At 35.0% G+C, this 14361-nt stretch overlaps 2 protein-coding genes across 6 annotated transcripts in view; one reads left to right on the top strand and one right to left on the bottom strand.

The window, feature by feature from the left end:
• LOC111460906 overlaps nt 1-9193 on the top strand; it is an 11980-nt gene extending 2787 nt beyond the window's left edge. Inside the window, exons 6-25 of one of the 2 annotated variants that reach the window (XM_023104266.1) lie at nt 78-168; nt 581-632; nt 1481-1546; nt 3867-4018; nt 4137-4207; nt 4439-4633; nt 4719-4757; nt 4901-5008; nt 5478-5567; nt 5710-5785; nt 6229-6325; nt 6411-6480; nt 6558-6734; nt 6833-6955; nt 7160-7243; nt 7431-7615; nt 7702-7840; nt 7937-7996; nt 8138-8209; nt 8744-9193. In XM_023104266.1, the coding sequence (XP_022960034.1) occupies nt 78-168; nt 581-632; nt 1481-1546; nt 3867-4018; nt 4137-4207; nt 4439-4633; nt 4719-4757; nt 4901-5008; nt 5478-5567; nt 5710-5785; nt 6229-6325; nt 6411-6480; nt 6558-6734; nt 6833-6955; nt 7160-7243; nt 7431-7615; nt 7702-7840; nt 7937-7996; nt 8138-8209; nt 8744-8857 (2061 nt within the window). In that variant the 3' untranslated portion in view covers nt 8858-9193. The remainder of the gene's footprint in view (nt 1-77; nt 169-580; nt 633-1480; nt 1547-3866; nt 4019-4136; nt 4208-4438; nt 4634-4718; nt 4758-4900; nt 5009-5477; nt 5568-5709; nt 5786-6228; nt 6326-6410; nt 6481-6557; nt 6735-6832; nt 6956-7159; nt 7244-7430; nt 7616-7701; nt 7841-7936; nt 7997-8137; nt 8210-8743) is intronic. The other variant, XM_023104267.1, reaches the window with a different exon arrangement.
• Nucleotides 9194-10695: 1502 nt separating this feature from the next.
• Nucleotides 10696-14361, bottom strand: LOC111460987 (delta(24)-sterol reductase-like). 4 transcript variants are annotated; one of them, XM_023104396.1, is made up of 3 exons: nt 14207-14361; nt 11763-13036; nt 10985-11437 (listed from the first exon to the last, which is right to left on the bottom strand). In XM_023104396.1, the coding sequence occupies exons 2-3, from the start codon at nt 13008-13010 to the stop codon at nt 10985-10987; spliced, it is 1701 nt and encodes a 566-aa protein (XP_022960164.1). In that variant the 5' UTR covers nt 13011-13036; nt 14207-14361. The 4 variants fall into 4 exon arrangements, with proteins under 4 accessions (XP_022960167.1, XP_022960164.1, XP_022960165.1 ...); XM_023104397.1 differs by lacking the exon at nt 14207-14361 and adding an exon at nt 13643-13748; XM_023104398.1 differs by lacking the exon at nt 14207-14361 and adding an exon at nt 13506-13635.

Genomic DNA, 14361 nt, shown 5'->3' with positions numbered 1-14361 from the left:
TTTTTTTTTTTTTTTTTTTTTTTTTTTTTTTTTTTTTTTCTTTCAGATTTTCTGATTGTTGTTTAACTTTGTGGCAGAGAGTCAATGGAGATTCCGACGATTCGGCTGAGTCATCACAATCCGAGCCTAGTGAAACTTCTGTTAAGTTAAACAGACCACTAAGGAAAGGTAAGAGAGCTGTAGATTCTTTTTTCAGTCTTAGAATCTGTTACCTGAACTTTCTGTCCCAATCAACACAATCAAATTTCTGTTAGCTTTTCCTCTAAATGTGCTCTGTGTTCTTGTATATACATTTGTATGTGCATGTATGTGTTTTTATGCATGCATAATTTGCATTTTTCTTCATGAGATCACAATGTTTTCTGTGGTGATGAGATCATGGGAGTTTGTATTCCATGGTGAATATTTCTTTAGGAATTACTTTGGTGCTGTTGTAGTTTGCTTAATAATCAATAAATTCTTGGTTGTAAACTTGGTCATAAAATTTTTTTAGTAAGTAGAAAATTGATTCTATTGCATTCATCTCCTGTAGGATTCATTTTTTTTTTCTTTTTGCTTAACCTTTTATATTCTACCCCAGGTGATCGAGTGAAGTATGTTGGGCCTTCTATACATGTTGAAGCTGATAAGAGGTGACCTTCTAACTTTGTTTTTGGCACCATTTTGATGATTTGAAGGATATTATTCTTTATTATTCTGAAGTTGAGACAGTGAGATGCATAGGACATTGATGGGACCTTCTAGCTTTGTTTTGGAGATTTAGAAGATAGGTATCGGAGGGTTCTTTTATTTCTCAAGCAGAGAGCAGAGCGAAGTTTGGATTTGGACTCAGTTCTTATGATTGTTGTTGGACGGTTCCCATTGTTATTTACACTTCTTTATTTATTTATTTTTTAACCAATTGGAGACGCCCGTTATAATTTCCCTAGTCCTTACAGTTTGGTTTTATTATTCTTCCCTATATCTACACCAGCGTTCCTTGTGTTTTATAAAAGTTCCATCGTATGTTATCAAAAAAAAGAAAAAAGAAAAGAAAGAAAGAGAGAATCGCAGTTTGTTTTTGTATTATGTGTAATTGTCTCTATGAACTTCAATTCCTCCCCAAAAACCTGTATCATTATGCATGTTTATTATATTCACTGTTCATATGCTTAGTTTCTTATTTTTTCCTCCGAAATGTTTGTCAGTAGAAATTTCTTGTGCCTCTTATCAGAAATGTTTATGCTTGTGCCTTTTCTGTGTGGAATATAGTTCTTAAATTTATGTGATTTGGTTTCATGGGGCTTCGATAAATAGCTAAGATCTAGGTTTAGATAGCCATAGTACTGGAATGCTTGTTGGTTCAATCTTGATGATTTGAACAACTTAAAAGCATTCTATTGGGAGTTCTATAAATCGGTCTAGCTTCTGAAGCCCAGTTGCTGATCTCCTCCCCTATGTGAACTTGGAACCTGATTTTGAGAAATAAAATGCATCACAGGATCACATTGGGGAAGATATCAACATCCGAAGGTCAAAAAATTGCTTATACCATTATTCGTGGCAGGTGAGTTGGTAAGTCACCGTATGTATAGAATTCTGAAGTTTCCTCATTTTTTATTTCTATTTTATGCATCTGCCATGATTATCTTAATAGGTTCACTAAATCTGACATTGTAACCTTTATTTTGTAGTTCAGGATAGAATTTTTACTCATTGTTGTACAGTGAGGTCCTATTCAAAATGATTGAAATGCGAATAATCACCCCCTTATAGAAAATGGTGCACTCTTTTGAGTAGTTCAAAACAGGCATTCAGTGTTGGTCTTAATTTCCGTGTCCAGTTATTTTTCTCGTTTTCATATTGTATTCCTTTATCATGTAAAACGTAAAAATTGGTTGGAATGTTAAATAAAAAGAAATTTTAGAAGTGCCTTTTGGAAGTAGTGTTTTGATTTTATAGTTAATTGGCTCTTTATTTAGAGGAGTGTAATATGTGTAAACAATTAGGTTTTTCCAAAACCTTCACTTTTATTCATTTTTTTCGCTCCATTCCTTGAATTCATTCACAAGAATTGGATAAGTTATTTTTATTTATTATTATTTTTTGTATGAAGGGGCTTTTAATTTTTTTTTTTGTTTGTTTGTTTTTTCAAAGAAGTTATTGTAACTACCATGGGTTGGTTCAATGTCAAGGGACAAATAGCAAACCTAGATTCTTTTCAAGGTGATATTTTTGGTCCTTGGTGGTCATCATCATCTAGGATGTAAATAAACGTATAATCTGTCTATACCACATGTTGTTAGGTCAAACCAATTTTCTTCCACATGTTGTTAGGTCAAACTAATTTTCTTTAGAATTAGTTGATGTGTGCGTAAGTTGGGCTTGGGCACTCTTTTCTTAGATAAAAATGCACAGAGTTTTGATGTATCTTTTTGTACAAATGAATACTTGGTTATAGTATATATGTTCTTCGATCTAAGCAAGGAAAAGTGTATATTTTCTCCCAATTATGAGTGAGTCTTCTGTTACAAGGAGCTAGAAACTTGGCTGTGGGAGTCGGCTGTGAGGAGATACCTTAATGATTATTGATTAGTTGCGAAGTTGTTTCTTGTTTGACTTGAACTAGGAGACTTCTCATTTCAAGGATATAGTTGACAGATAAGCATCCCTTTATTTCCAACTATGGTGCAGATGACAGAAGTACTCTTTCCTTTTTTTAAGCCTGTTCTTATTTAAAAATTTTCTGATTTTCAATCAGACCAAATCTCGGAGATGAATGGCCTTTTTTTTTTTTTGGGTAAAAATTTGTTCTAGCAAACTGGAAATAGAGGAGTAGCAGTATTGTTCCCTATGCTGGGAATAGTCAGGCTAAGGTTCTGTAGTGACATTAGATGGTAGAATCTTTTTAGTTTGGTCTTGTTTGGGCTAACTAGTCTTCCTTTTATATCTTTCTGCTAAGGAAGATTATTATTGTCTATGCTTCTGCGCAGATTCCTTTGGCAAGTAAGTTTCTTTAAACAACCAAAGTTTTTATTAATTGTTTGAATATTCATTGATGAATATGAGTGAAACTATTCAAAATGTAAGTCCTTCAATGCTTGCTACTTGTTTCTTCCGTGCTCTTTTTTGGCCAAGTTTTGGTCCAACGTGCACCTCTTCCAACCGTTAGGTGGCTTTCCCAAAGCATAGTAACTGGTTTTTTCCTCCATATGCTTTATGGTCATTTATCCAAGGACAAGTGAAGGTTTTCATAGATAAATACTTTGTGGTTACCATTTAGGAGCTATGGCTTGAGGGAGTAGAGGATGTTTAATAGTGGGTAGGTCTTCTGTGGATGTTCGGGATCTTGTTTGTTTTCTATTCTCCTCTGGAGTGCTCAGGCTAATGGTTTTGGTTATGATTCCCCTTTCTTAATCTCTTTCTAGATAATTGGGATTATTTGCAATTGTGTTCTGACTTTTTTATATACTTTGCTGGTTTTGTTGCACGGTTACTTTATGCTTTCATTTCTTGAGGTTTTTAATTTATTGTTATTTTACTTTTTCTAGCAAGTTGTAGCAGCCGCCTTGTCATTTTCATTATTACCTTCTTCATATTAAATAAGTTATCACAGTATTATGTGGTCTTTTCAGTATCAGCTACGTTTTCTAGTTGGTTCAAGTACTAGAGAATGTTATTTTGCTCATGGAAATTGCTTATGAGTAGTTTGATGTTTTTGGCCTCCACCTTCTTCTAACATTACTATATGACTTCTTTCTTTTGTGTTCAACTAATCGATGATACTGATTAGAAGCAAAGAAAAATATAGAAGTGTATGGTTTCTTTCAGCACTTGGATGAAATCAACGTTGTTGTGATTTGAAAGCATGTTTCATGTGTTTGTAGGCCTTTATCAAATGGTCAACGTGGGGAAGTCTACGAGGTTGATGGAGATCGTGTTGCTGTGATTTTGGATATGCATGATGTAAAACCAGATGGAGACAAAGATGAGACATCCTCCGAATCCGCATCAAAACCTCCAATCTATTGGATACATGGTAATTTCATTTTTTTTTTTTAGATAAAATGGTTTTGTAATAATGATTAATTGCACTATTTTGAATCTCAGACTCTTTGGGTGTTAAAGAAAATGACAATATTTACTCTCTTCCACAGCTAAGGAAATTGAGCATGATCTTGATACTCAGTCCGAAGATTGTATTATTGCAATGGAGGTTCTAACTGAGGTACAAATCTTTGGATAAGCTCCAAATTTCTTATTTGCATGGATCTTTCTTGATAATCACTTATAGGTAGAAGGCATAAAAATGGAACGGGCAACAATGAGAAGAATGATCTTATTGTGCCTTGATATGACATTTACTTATTATTTGCTATTTTCTTGCTTTTTCGCAGGTTGTTAATTCAATGTTATATGACATTTACTTATTATTTGCTATTTGCTTGCTTTTTCGCAGGTTGTTAATTCAATGCAACCTATTATTGTCTATTTTCCAGACTCTTCTCAATGGTTGTCTCGGGCAGTTTCCAAGGCCAACCGTGGGGAGTTTATTCAGAAGATGGAGGAAACCTTTGACAAAATTTCGGGTCCTGTGGTTTTGATTTGCGGACAGAATAAAATTGAATCGGGCTCAAAGGAGAAAGAAAAACTTGTAAGCTCTGGGTTCTTACCGAAGTACCTAGACTGTCTACTTCTGAAAGCAACACTTACCTATTTTCTTCTTTTTTCCCCCCCAGACTATGATACTTCCAAATATTGGACGCATTGCCAAGTTGGTAATGTCTTTATACTTGTTGATGTTTCACTTTTTTGTTTTTTTGGTGTTGCTTGGTTGGTTATCAAGTTTTTAATTTTTTCTTTTTTTTTTAAAAAAAAAACTTCCTATGCTGATTTATTGCTACATACTTATATTTTTCAGCCACTATCGTTGAAACGTCTTACGGAGGGGCTTAAGACAACAAAGAGGTCTGAAGATGACAACATATATAAGCTCTTCACTAATGTTTTGTGTTTGCATCCTCCCAAGGTAACTGGAATTGTAATATTTTTCAATGTCCTTGTTTCGTACTTTTTCTTTATAATAAATAAGAGCACTTTATATCTCCCCTTTGTCTTGCTATTTAGATTTAATTCTTTCGTAGTTTTTTTAACTGCTCGATGTGTTACTTAAAAAGTTGAATATGAGGGCTCATCTGTGATTTCTTTCTATGATGTGGAGTTAACAGAGAAATAATAATCGTAGATAATTTAATTATGGCCTTAACTTGTGGCATTTATGCAATTTTGACCTGACATTAGTGCTTGTCTGTAAGTTGTTCTTGAATATTAAGGACAGTCTTTTTGTGACTCAAATAATTTACCTGGCAGATCAACATTATTTTTGGAAATTAAAAACCTTGAAGATAAAAGAAAATTGCTTTTCCATGCAAGTTGTTTTTATTGATCTTTATTTTTTCAGTGGCTTTCATGTAACCTCTCTTTCATTCTTCGTACAGGAAGAAGAAGTCCTTAGAACATTTAATAAACAACTCGAAGAGGACAGAAGAATTGTCATTTCTCGGAGTAATTTAAATGAATTACATAAGGTGGGAAATGCATGGCCTTTAATGGTGCAAGTTACTTCTAGGCAATTTCCTTCACTGATATTTTTGTTTCTAGAAGATCGAGATTAATATGTTCCATACTCCTAATTGTCCAATTTGACTTGCAAATAAAATTATGTTGCAGGTTCTCGAGGAAAATGAGCTGTCTTGTTTGGATCTGTTGCATGTAATAACTGATGGAGTAATATTGACCAAAAAGAGTAAGATACAGCTCTAATTAAAATTTCAATTTCCTGCATTCTAAACAGATCACCATAATCATATCCTCTGATATTGGAGTATTGTGGAATAGAAACACCGCATCGCTTTACATTCTACCTTCAAACTTCTTTTACATTCTAGCAATCGGTCATCTCTTCATCTGTTGCAAATTTTAGGTTGTGGTTTACAAGGTTTTGGCGTATGATTAGGTGAGGATCACTAATAAATTGGTACATGGAAGAGTAATTCGTTTTTCTCGGTTTCTACATTGCATTTAGAATTCCAAATGTTTATATGTAGAACTGGAAGTATTTGATATTAACAAATTCACATTAGGATATTTTGATTGGTTTGAGTTAATAGTTCTTTCATATTTGTTCATTTATTGCATTTTTATATCTTGATGGCTTGAGATCAAGCTCGGACATTTTGATGATAGCAGGTGCTGAAAAGGTTGTTGGGTGGGCTAAGAATCATTACCTATCGTCTTGCCAGCTTCCAAGCATAAAAGGGGATCACTTACAGCTGCCACGTGAAAGGTTAATTCTACTTTTTTATGCATAGATTAAGATTTTGATGGGTGTGCAACACTATGGTCTAATTACTATTGTTTCTTTTGCAAAGCCTCGAGATAGCAATCACGAGGTTAAAGGATCAAGAAACAACTTCTTTTAAACCCTCTCAAGGTTTGAAGGTATGCTGCCAACTATTTAGAAAGTTGATTGTGGAACACATTTTAGATTTCTTTACATATTAATTTACATGCTACAGAACCTTGCAAAGGACGAGTATGAGAGCAACTTCGTTTCAGCCGTGGTGCCATCTGGTGAGATTGGTGTGAAGTTTGAAGATATAGGTGCCCTTGAAGATGTGAAAAAAGCACTTTATGAACTAGTAATTCTTCCAATGAGAAGGCCCGAACTTTTCTCTCGTGGGAATTTGTTGCGGGTATGTGGCTTTTCTCCTGTCTCTGTTTGATATACATTTCAAAATAGAAGTTATTATATGGAGAGTCAAGTCTTTTAACTTTATAAAAAATTTATCAGCCTTGTAAAGGAATATTACTTTTTGGGCCTCCTGGAACTGGGAAAACTCTTCTTGCCAAGGCACTTGCTACTGAAGCAGGTGCAAACTTCATCAGTATAACCGGATCAACACTTACATCTAAGGTAAGCTTAGGATACTAGAGATAGATATATTTGTGTGGATTTAAGGTTGTCCTGTTTGAGAAAAACCGGTTGGAATAACACACGAATGGCGCCATGGAAACATTGCCTGTGAGATCTACATGACTGTTAATTTTTTGGAGGAGGCTGTTCTAAATTGTGTTATGTTCTCTGAATATCACTGGGTTTTTCTTGTTCTGCAAACAGTGGTTTGGTGATGCTGAAAAGCTTACAAAGGCCCTTTTCTCCTTTGCCAGTAAACTAGCTCCTGTCATTATTTTTGTTGATGAGGTGAGTTATAGCAATATAGATATGTGCTTTATTTGGAATATTATATAGAAAATCAAATTTTATATTTCAGCTTTCTTTTTTTGGTTTTGCATTTTTCGTGTTCTGTTTCAAGCGTGATTCAACTTGGCACTTGACTTTATTTCCACTTCTTTTTTTGAGTCAAATGTTCCCCAATTTGTTATTCCAGGTTGACAGTTTACTTGGTGCTCGTGGCGGTGCTTTTGAGCATGAAGCTACGAGAAGAATGAGAAACGAGTTTATGGCAGCATGGGACGGGTTGCGGACAAAGGACAGCCAACGAATTCTTATCCTTGGTGCAACAAATCGACCATTTGACCTGGATGACGCCGTCATTCGAAGACTACCCAGAAGGTATGCTTTGATGTTCATCGGTAAGGGACAACTGAATTGGGAGGACTGCAATCGATATGTCAATTTAATTGCTTGTTATTCATTAGGATATACGTAGACCTACCAGATGCTGCAAATCGTATGAAGATTCTTAAAATATTTCTTGCACAAGAAAATGTAGTTCCTGATTTCCAGTTTGATGAACTTGCAAATGCAACAGAGGGGTACTCTGGCAGTGATTTGAAGGTAACACTGATACTATAGCGTTAAAAGAAACCGGGTTGTTAATCGAAAACTTGAAATTACCAAACGTCGCTAAACGTTATTCTTTTAATTTTGCAGAATCTTTGTATTGCTGCAGCTTATAGACCTGTCCAAGAACTTTTAGAAGAAGAAAATCGGGTAAATCCTATGCTTCTTTATGCTTGCTGCTATACTAATTTACTCGATTTGGGTTTCTTCAACTCTCAAGATTGGCGTTGGTTTTGATGCCTTGGTTTTTACAAATTGCTGTATTGAGTTTGTCTCGTACTTGCACTTCAGGGTGCCCAAAGTGACAATGCTACTCCATTGAGGCCGCTTAATCTTGATGACTTTATTCAGTCAAAAGCCAAGGTATATACTCAGAATTCAACCATTTAAAAGTTTCTTCAAATCTCTATTTGATTGAAGCAGGTTTCCAGCATTTCATGAATTTTAATGAGATAGTTTTGCGTGAATCTCCTTGTTCCCCTCTCTAACTGATGTGGGATCTCAAAATCCACCCCTCTTCGGGGCCTAGTGTCCTCGCTGACACTCGTTCCCCTCTTTAATCGATGTGGGATCTCAGAGTCCACCCCCCTTTAGGACCAGTGTTGGGATCGCACACTACACCTGACATGGTGGTGTATAAGCAACTCGTTTTTCGGCTAAAATCATTGCCCAACTGATGTCATTGTTACTCTATTCTCTTGCCTTCCATAAACTAATTTAAGAGTAATTAGGAACATGAGTTTCATGAAATAAAAAATCCATTTTCAGATTTTCAACAGCCCCCAATCCTTTCTTGATTCCATCTCTTAAAGTTCTTAATGTGCATGTATTATCTATCTCTTTAATAGCTTCTGCTCTCTGCAATAACATAAAAACACTCTGTTCTGATACGAACAGGTCGGACCATCGGTTGCCTTCGACGCCACAAGCATGAATGAATTAAGAAAATGGAACGAGCAGTATGGGGAAGGCGGTAGCCGGAGGAAATCGCCCTTCGGGTTTGGAAACTAAGGTAACACATTTTATTAAAGTAGGAAGGAAATAGAAGAGGAATAAAGAACGCTCACTTTATATTCCTAACGGGAACACTTCCCATCCTTTTTTGAATCCAATAGAGAGAGATAGGCTTCATCAGTTGTTCAGAATCTTAGCTTTCATTGTTTCCCAAGTTTTCTTCCTGTAACATAGTTCTATAGAAAACCAGAATTTCTTCTTATTTTTAATTAACTTATTTATTTCTTTTAACCATGATTTCGTTACGTAAGTTCAAACTTCGTATATTCATCGATCGTAGTAAGCATTTTAACTTGTTAGTGGTTTGGGTTCGTTTGAGAGACCCATTTCAAATCGGTTTATCGTGTAGTTGAAATTACCTCTCGAGCCTAACTCAATTTGTTAAGACCCATATATCTGCACTATGAATAATTTGTTCGAGAGACCAATTTATCTATGTTCACTATTCGATTGAAGTTGTATTGTCTGGGAAATTTTGAATTATTAATGGACTGAAATTTTGATATTTGATTGAATTTTAAATGTTAAAGAAGCTAAGCGTAGTTAATTTTTTAGTTTATTATCTATATTTACTAAAGTTCAAATTAAAATTTTATTACACTATAATTACCGTAATTATTATTCAATTTGTTTTACAGAAAAATATTTGCGGTATATTCTGTCCAATTCTGAAGTTTTTATATATATATTTACCTCTTGCACCAAATTTCACTTAATAAACTATAATTTGAACCATTGACCAATAAAAGATTGTATTTTTTCTTGCAACAAACTCCAAATATCTTGTTCTACGAAAAAAATTGCATCTTCGAAATGCATATATTTTTTTTTTAAAGATTAGAAGTTTAATTTAATAGATCTGTCTATTTTATTAATTTTATTTTTTAATTTTATTAACATATAAGTTGTACGACTCTACTTTTAAAAGTTTCTAGACCCTAGAGAGTGAAGCTTATTAAGATTTTATTTTTCAAAATCTATAATTCAAAATTAAAGGGATACCAAATCATGAGCTTAAATTATTAAATGGTTCCAGCTTTTCAAGTAAACCATTGAGCTTAAATTATGTTTCTTTGTTTTCTATTCTTAATATTATTAATTAAATAATGATGTGATATACTTTTTAGTTGATTTAACCTCACGTGATTTACTATATATATATATAAATGATAAAATAAAATGAAAATACAATTTATACTATTGTTTATTATAGACTAGAAATGAGAGTTGAGAATCTTAACTCAAAATTTTGATATTTAGAATTCATGATTTTTATCAACTCTCAAAGAAAACGAATTACAAACTTTCTTTTTCTATATATTTATTGAGACGATATGTCGTACCGTTACAAGACAGACATGATCGATTGTGAGTTACTCAACTCCTGACTAACGTAGATGAAGCAATGATAATCCAACTGCTGAAGCTGGAAGACAACGGTGAGAGGGATTTAGTTGTTAAGGATATTTAATACTAAATTATAATTTATTATAGACAAATTATTTAGATATTAGACTTCTCTTTCCATTTATTACTACTTGATTATAAATAAAAAAAATTTACACCAAATATTCTAATAGCAATTTTTGGTGGTCATTGTTGGTTGTTGAATTTTCCTCGGATCAGATCCGACTCTTAATTTGTCCCAAACTTTAGCTAAAAATGGTCATTCAAGTGGGAGACCATTTTTTTCTCTCAATTGTACCTATAAAGATTTATCAAATCTCCACAGCCTTAATACTTCATTTATTTCAAGCTTTTTAAATTTCTAAGGTATCCATCCATAAATTCCTTTCCTAACATATCCATGAAGACCAGCATTTTTATTACAAATCTTCATCAAACACTAATCACCTCATCAACATCTCATCTATTTCATAAAACAAAGCATCAAAGACAAACTCTGATGATAATCCATCAAGTTCGGCTGTTCAAACTACAACAATTTTCAAATTTAAAATCAACCTAGGCGGGTCAGACAGGCAACTCAGATCAGATCAGACATGAAAAAAAACTACAAAAGCATCATTCAAAATTCTAAAAAAGAAAAAAAGAAATGTCAACAGGAAAATAAAAGAGGATTAAATAAGAAAACCCACCAGATATTTCAAGCTGGAAGTTGATTTAATTGGGTTGTTCCAGTTCAGCATAAGTGGTTTCAAGATGAGCTTGTTCAGCTTCCTTCACTTCCTTCTCAGTTTTCCGACCTTTCTTGGACTTGTAATACACTGTCATAAATGTTCCTACAGCGCCATACTTCTTCCTGCATTGCTCATAGTGTTCTGCGTCAAACATCCTCCAGAAATCCTTCTCATTCAGTTCTGAAACTGCATATAGAGCTTGGAATCCATGGTTTTCCAGAAGCCATTTCTCCATTCTACGAACAGCTTCGGCGCCATCGAAAACTTCACCCCTCAGGATAGGGCCTGGTGCATAGTACAGCCCGACATCTGTGTACATTTGAGCGTAATGCGTGTCTCCTTGTCGACGATGTAACTCGAATCCTGGTTCGGGATATATCATGGTTTTGACTGGAAGTTTGAAGAGTCTGTGTGGGCAGAGCCAAACGGGGTAAACCTGTGCAAGACCACACCAACAAATTGCTGTTGTTAACCAAATCTGCATCTTCAATTGAAATCCACTTCAGATAGACTCATCAGCCACTTGCCTATAACCACCTCTAGTAAAAATACAAATCAATTTTATCCCTTATATCACAAGTCAATTTTGTGTTTCATAGATCTCTAACGTGTTAGATATTTTTTTAGAATTTTATGGATTTTATCCTATTAGATTTGTGACAAGGGATTTGTATTTCAAAACACAAAGTTGAGCATTTGATGGTATTGGATAACTTTGAAGTTCAATGATAACTATGAATGTATAAGATGAAGAGCAGTACCTCCAACTCACGATGAGCCCACTCCAAAGCATCCGGAACCTTGTAAAGAGGAACAAGCATATCTTGAATAACATGCATTTCATGATAATAATTCCTGATAGCTTCACCTTGAGTAGCTTTGAGCAGAGAAACTTTGGGAGGCATCATCCATCCAAATAAAAATCTGAACCACCATTGATCTGCAAATGGAAGAATAAGCTTACCCTCCCAATACAAAGACCTTGTGTGCCTATGATAATAATCCCTTGTAGGAATATACTCCACAAACTCCCCTTTCTTGAGTGCTGTAGATGCATGCTGATAGAACCACGGTTTGAACCACCATCCAATTTGATTGATCACATTTCCCTTTCTCTTGGCCTCTACTTTGGAGGCATATCTACCTGTCATGACAACAGCTTCAGAAGGAGTGTAAATCATAGTTTCAACAAAGTCAGGAACCTTTTCTGGGTTATCTTGATCTCCATCTCTAGGTGCAAGAGAATCCATATAAGCTTGTCCAATCTCTCTTAAAGTCCCTCTAAAAGGTTTATATGTAACTTTCATATACTCCTTAATTGGTATAAGCTTAATCTCAGCAGCAACAAGAAGGCCAATTGTTCCTTGGGACCATGGGATCGCATAGAAAAGATCTGAGTACTCATTATCTTTAGTAGCTCTAACAACCTGGCCATCAGCTAGAACAACCTCGTAAGCAACAACAGTGTCCGAGAACAAGCCATAGAGATGGGAGCTTCCTTCAATTCCATAGCCATTGATGAGTCCTCCAACAGTAAGATCATCAAGTTCAGCAACTACAGCAAGAGAAAGATTGAGTGGAACAGTGGCTCTACTGATTTGTCCCATGTTCACAAGGGGCTCAACTTTGGCAATCATTTTCTCTTGGTCAATATCCAAAATGTTCCTAAAAGCTGATAAATCAACCTCAAAATGGCGTGCTCTTTTATAGTCGACATTTCGCATTCCGACAGCAATCCATGGTTTTCGAGCTGTGCAAACAAGTCCATCCTTTGCTGGGTTCCTCTGTTTAAGGCGCTTTACAACTTTCTCGACATTTTCATCATGTTCCTTTTGGCGTTTCTTGTAGGACTTCCAGGCAGATCTGACATCTCCAAGATATGTGAAGAAGTATAGGCAGAATGATATAGGAAGGACAACAAAAATAACTAAAATCCATCGGAATTTCACAAAGTAGTCCACCCAGACCTTCTTCCTCTTTGGACGCAAAGGAACCTCTAAATCTGACATTGTGCTACACGATTACGCCTTCAATGCTGTAACAATGAAGACAAATGGTCAAAATGGTTGCAAAAATATCTCACATTTTTAAATCAAGAGTGAAGTTTCATCAAGAATGGCCTCTACAAAAAGATTGTACGCCACTACCGAGAAAAAAAAAAGAGGGTTTATTAAGTGACATTGAAAAAAACAGAAACAAAAGGAGTGTTCAAATGCATTTCAGCATTTTAGAGGAAGGAAAGCCCATATAGTCTATTCAACCGCATATCATGTTCATTCATCAGAAACAAGAACTTATTTATGATTCATCAGACACAAAAACTTATTTATGCAGGCGTTTTAAGCAATTATTCCAAGAGTAGATACAATCAACCTAATATTTTTTTGCTCAGAGAGAAAAAAAAAAAAAAAAGAAGGGACGAAACTAAATTCCTCGTGCAACGGTATCTGGTATCTGGAACAGATAAAAGAATAAAATATAAAATTAGAGGAGTGGATTCTCACTCAATTTCTCAGCAACCAAACAGAGGAAAAACAGAGAAAGCAGCACTAAGATCACTCATTCACAAACACGAAAATGAAGGATCAAAAAGTTGCATCAGCATTCAGTAGCAGTTTGGGCGAAGAAGGTGAGAGGTTACCGGCGAGGAATAAATGTGAAACAGAGGAACAAAGAAATCAAAGCGTAAAGGCGTGTGTAAAAGCCGAGAAAAAAAGTTGCAAACAGAGAATGAAGATGAAAATCGAAGTAAGAGTAGGTCAGAAGCAAAATTATACAAAATAAAACCAACAATCAAACCTAATGAACTCTGATCCTCAATTATAATTCCACTTCAAACGGAAAGAAACAAAAAAAAGTGAAAGAAATCCAAGGCAGATCGATGCTTCAACAGTAAAAAATTCATGTACTAATCACACAAGTTTCTCTTTCGTTTTTGAGTGAATAAAAGTCCAAAACGCACAACTTCAACCAAAAAAATCGCGCCATTCGTTTACAGAAAAAAAAAAAACAAAAAAAAAACAAGTTACAAGATGGAAATGATGACTCCTAGAAGTATTAACACCATACTTTTTAAAGAGTAGAGAGAGAGATGAAGTTTTAGAAATGCAAGAACAAATGCAAGAACAGAAACTGAAAAATAGAAGAAAAAAAATGTTCGGATTACAGAGGATGATGAGTTTCACGGCTGAAGTAAGAACACTACCAGAAGCTGCGACGGCAATGGCGACGGGAGATGAACGACGGCGGAAGAGTGAAGGGAGAGAGTGATTAGAGGGACAGACGTTTTATTGGCGCGCTCTTCATCTCTCTCTCTCTCTCTGTCCCTATTGAATTATGACTGCACCTGTTCCTTATTAA

The sequence above is a fragment of the Cucurbita moschata genome, unplaced genomic scaffold, assembly GCF_002738365.1.
Source record: "Cucurbita moschata cultivar Rifu unplaced genomic scaffold, Cmos_1.0 Cmo_Scf00024, whole genome shotgun sequence".
NCBI lineage: Eukaryota > Viridiplantae > Streptophyta > Magnoliopsida > Cucurbitales > Cucurbitaceae > Cucurbita > Cucurbita moschata.
This window is presented reverse-complemented; position numbering and strand designations above follow the sequence as displayed.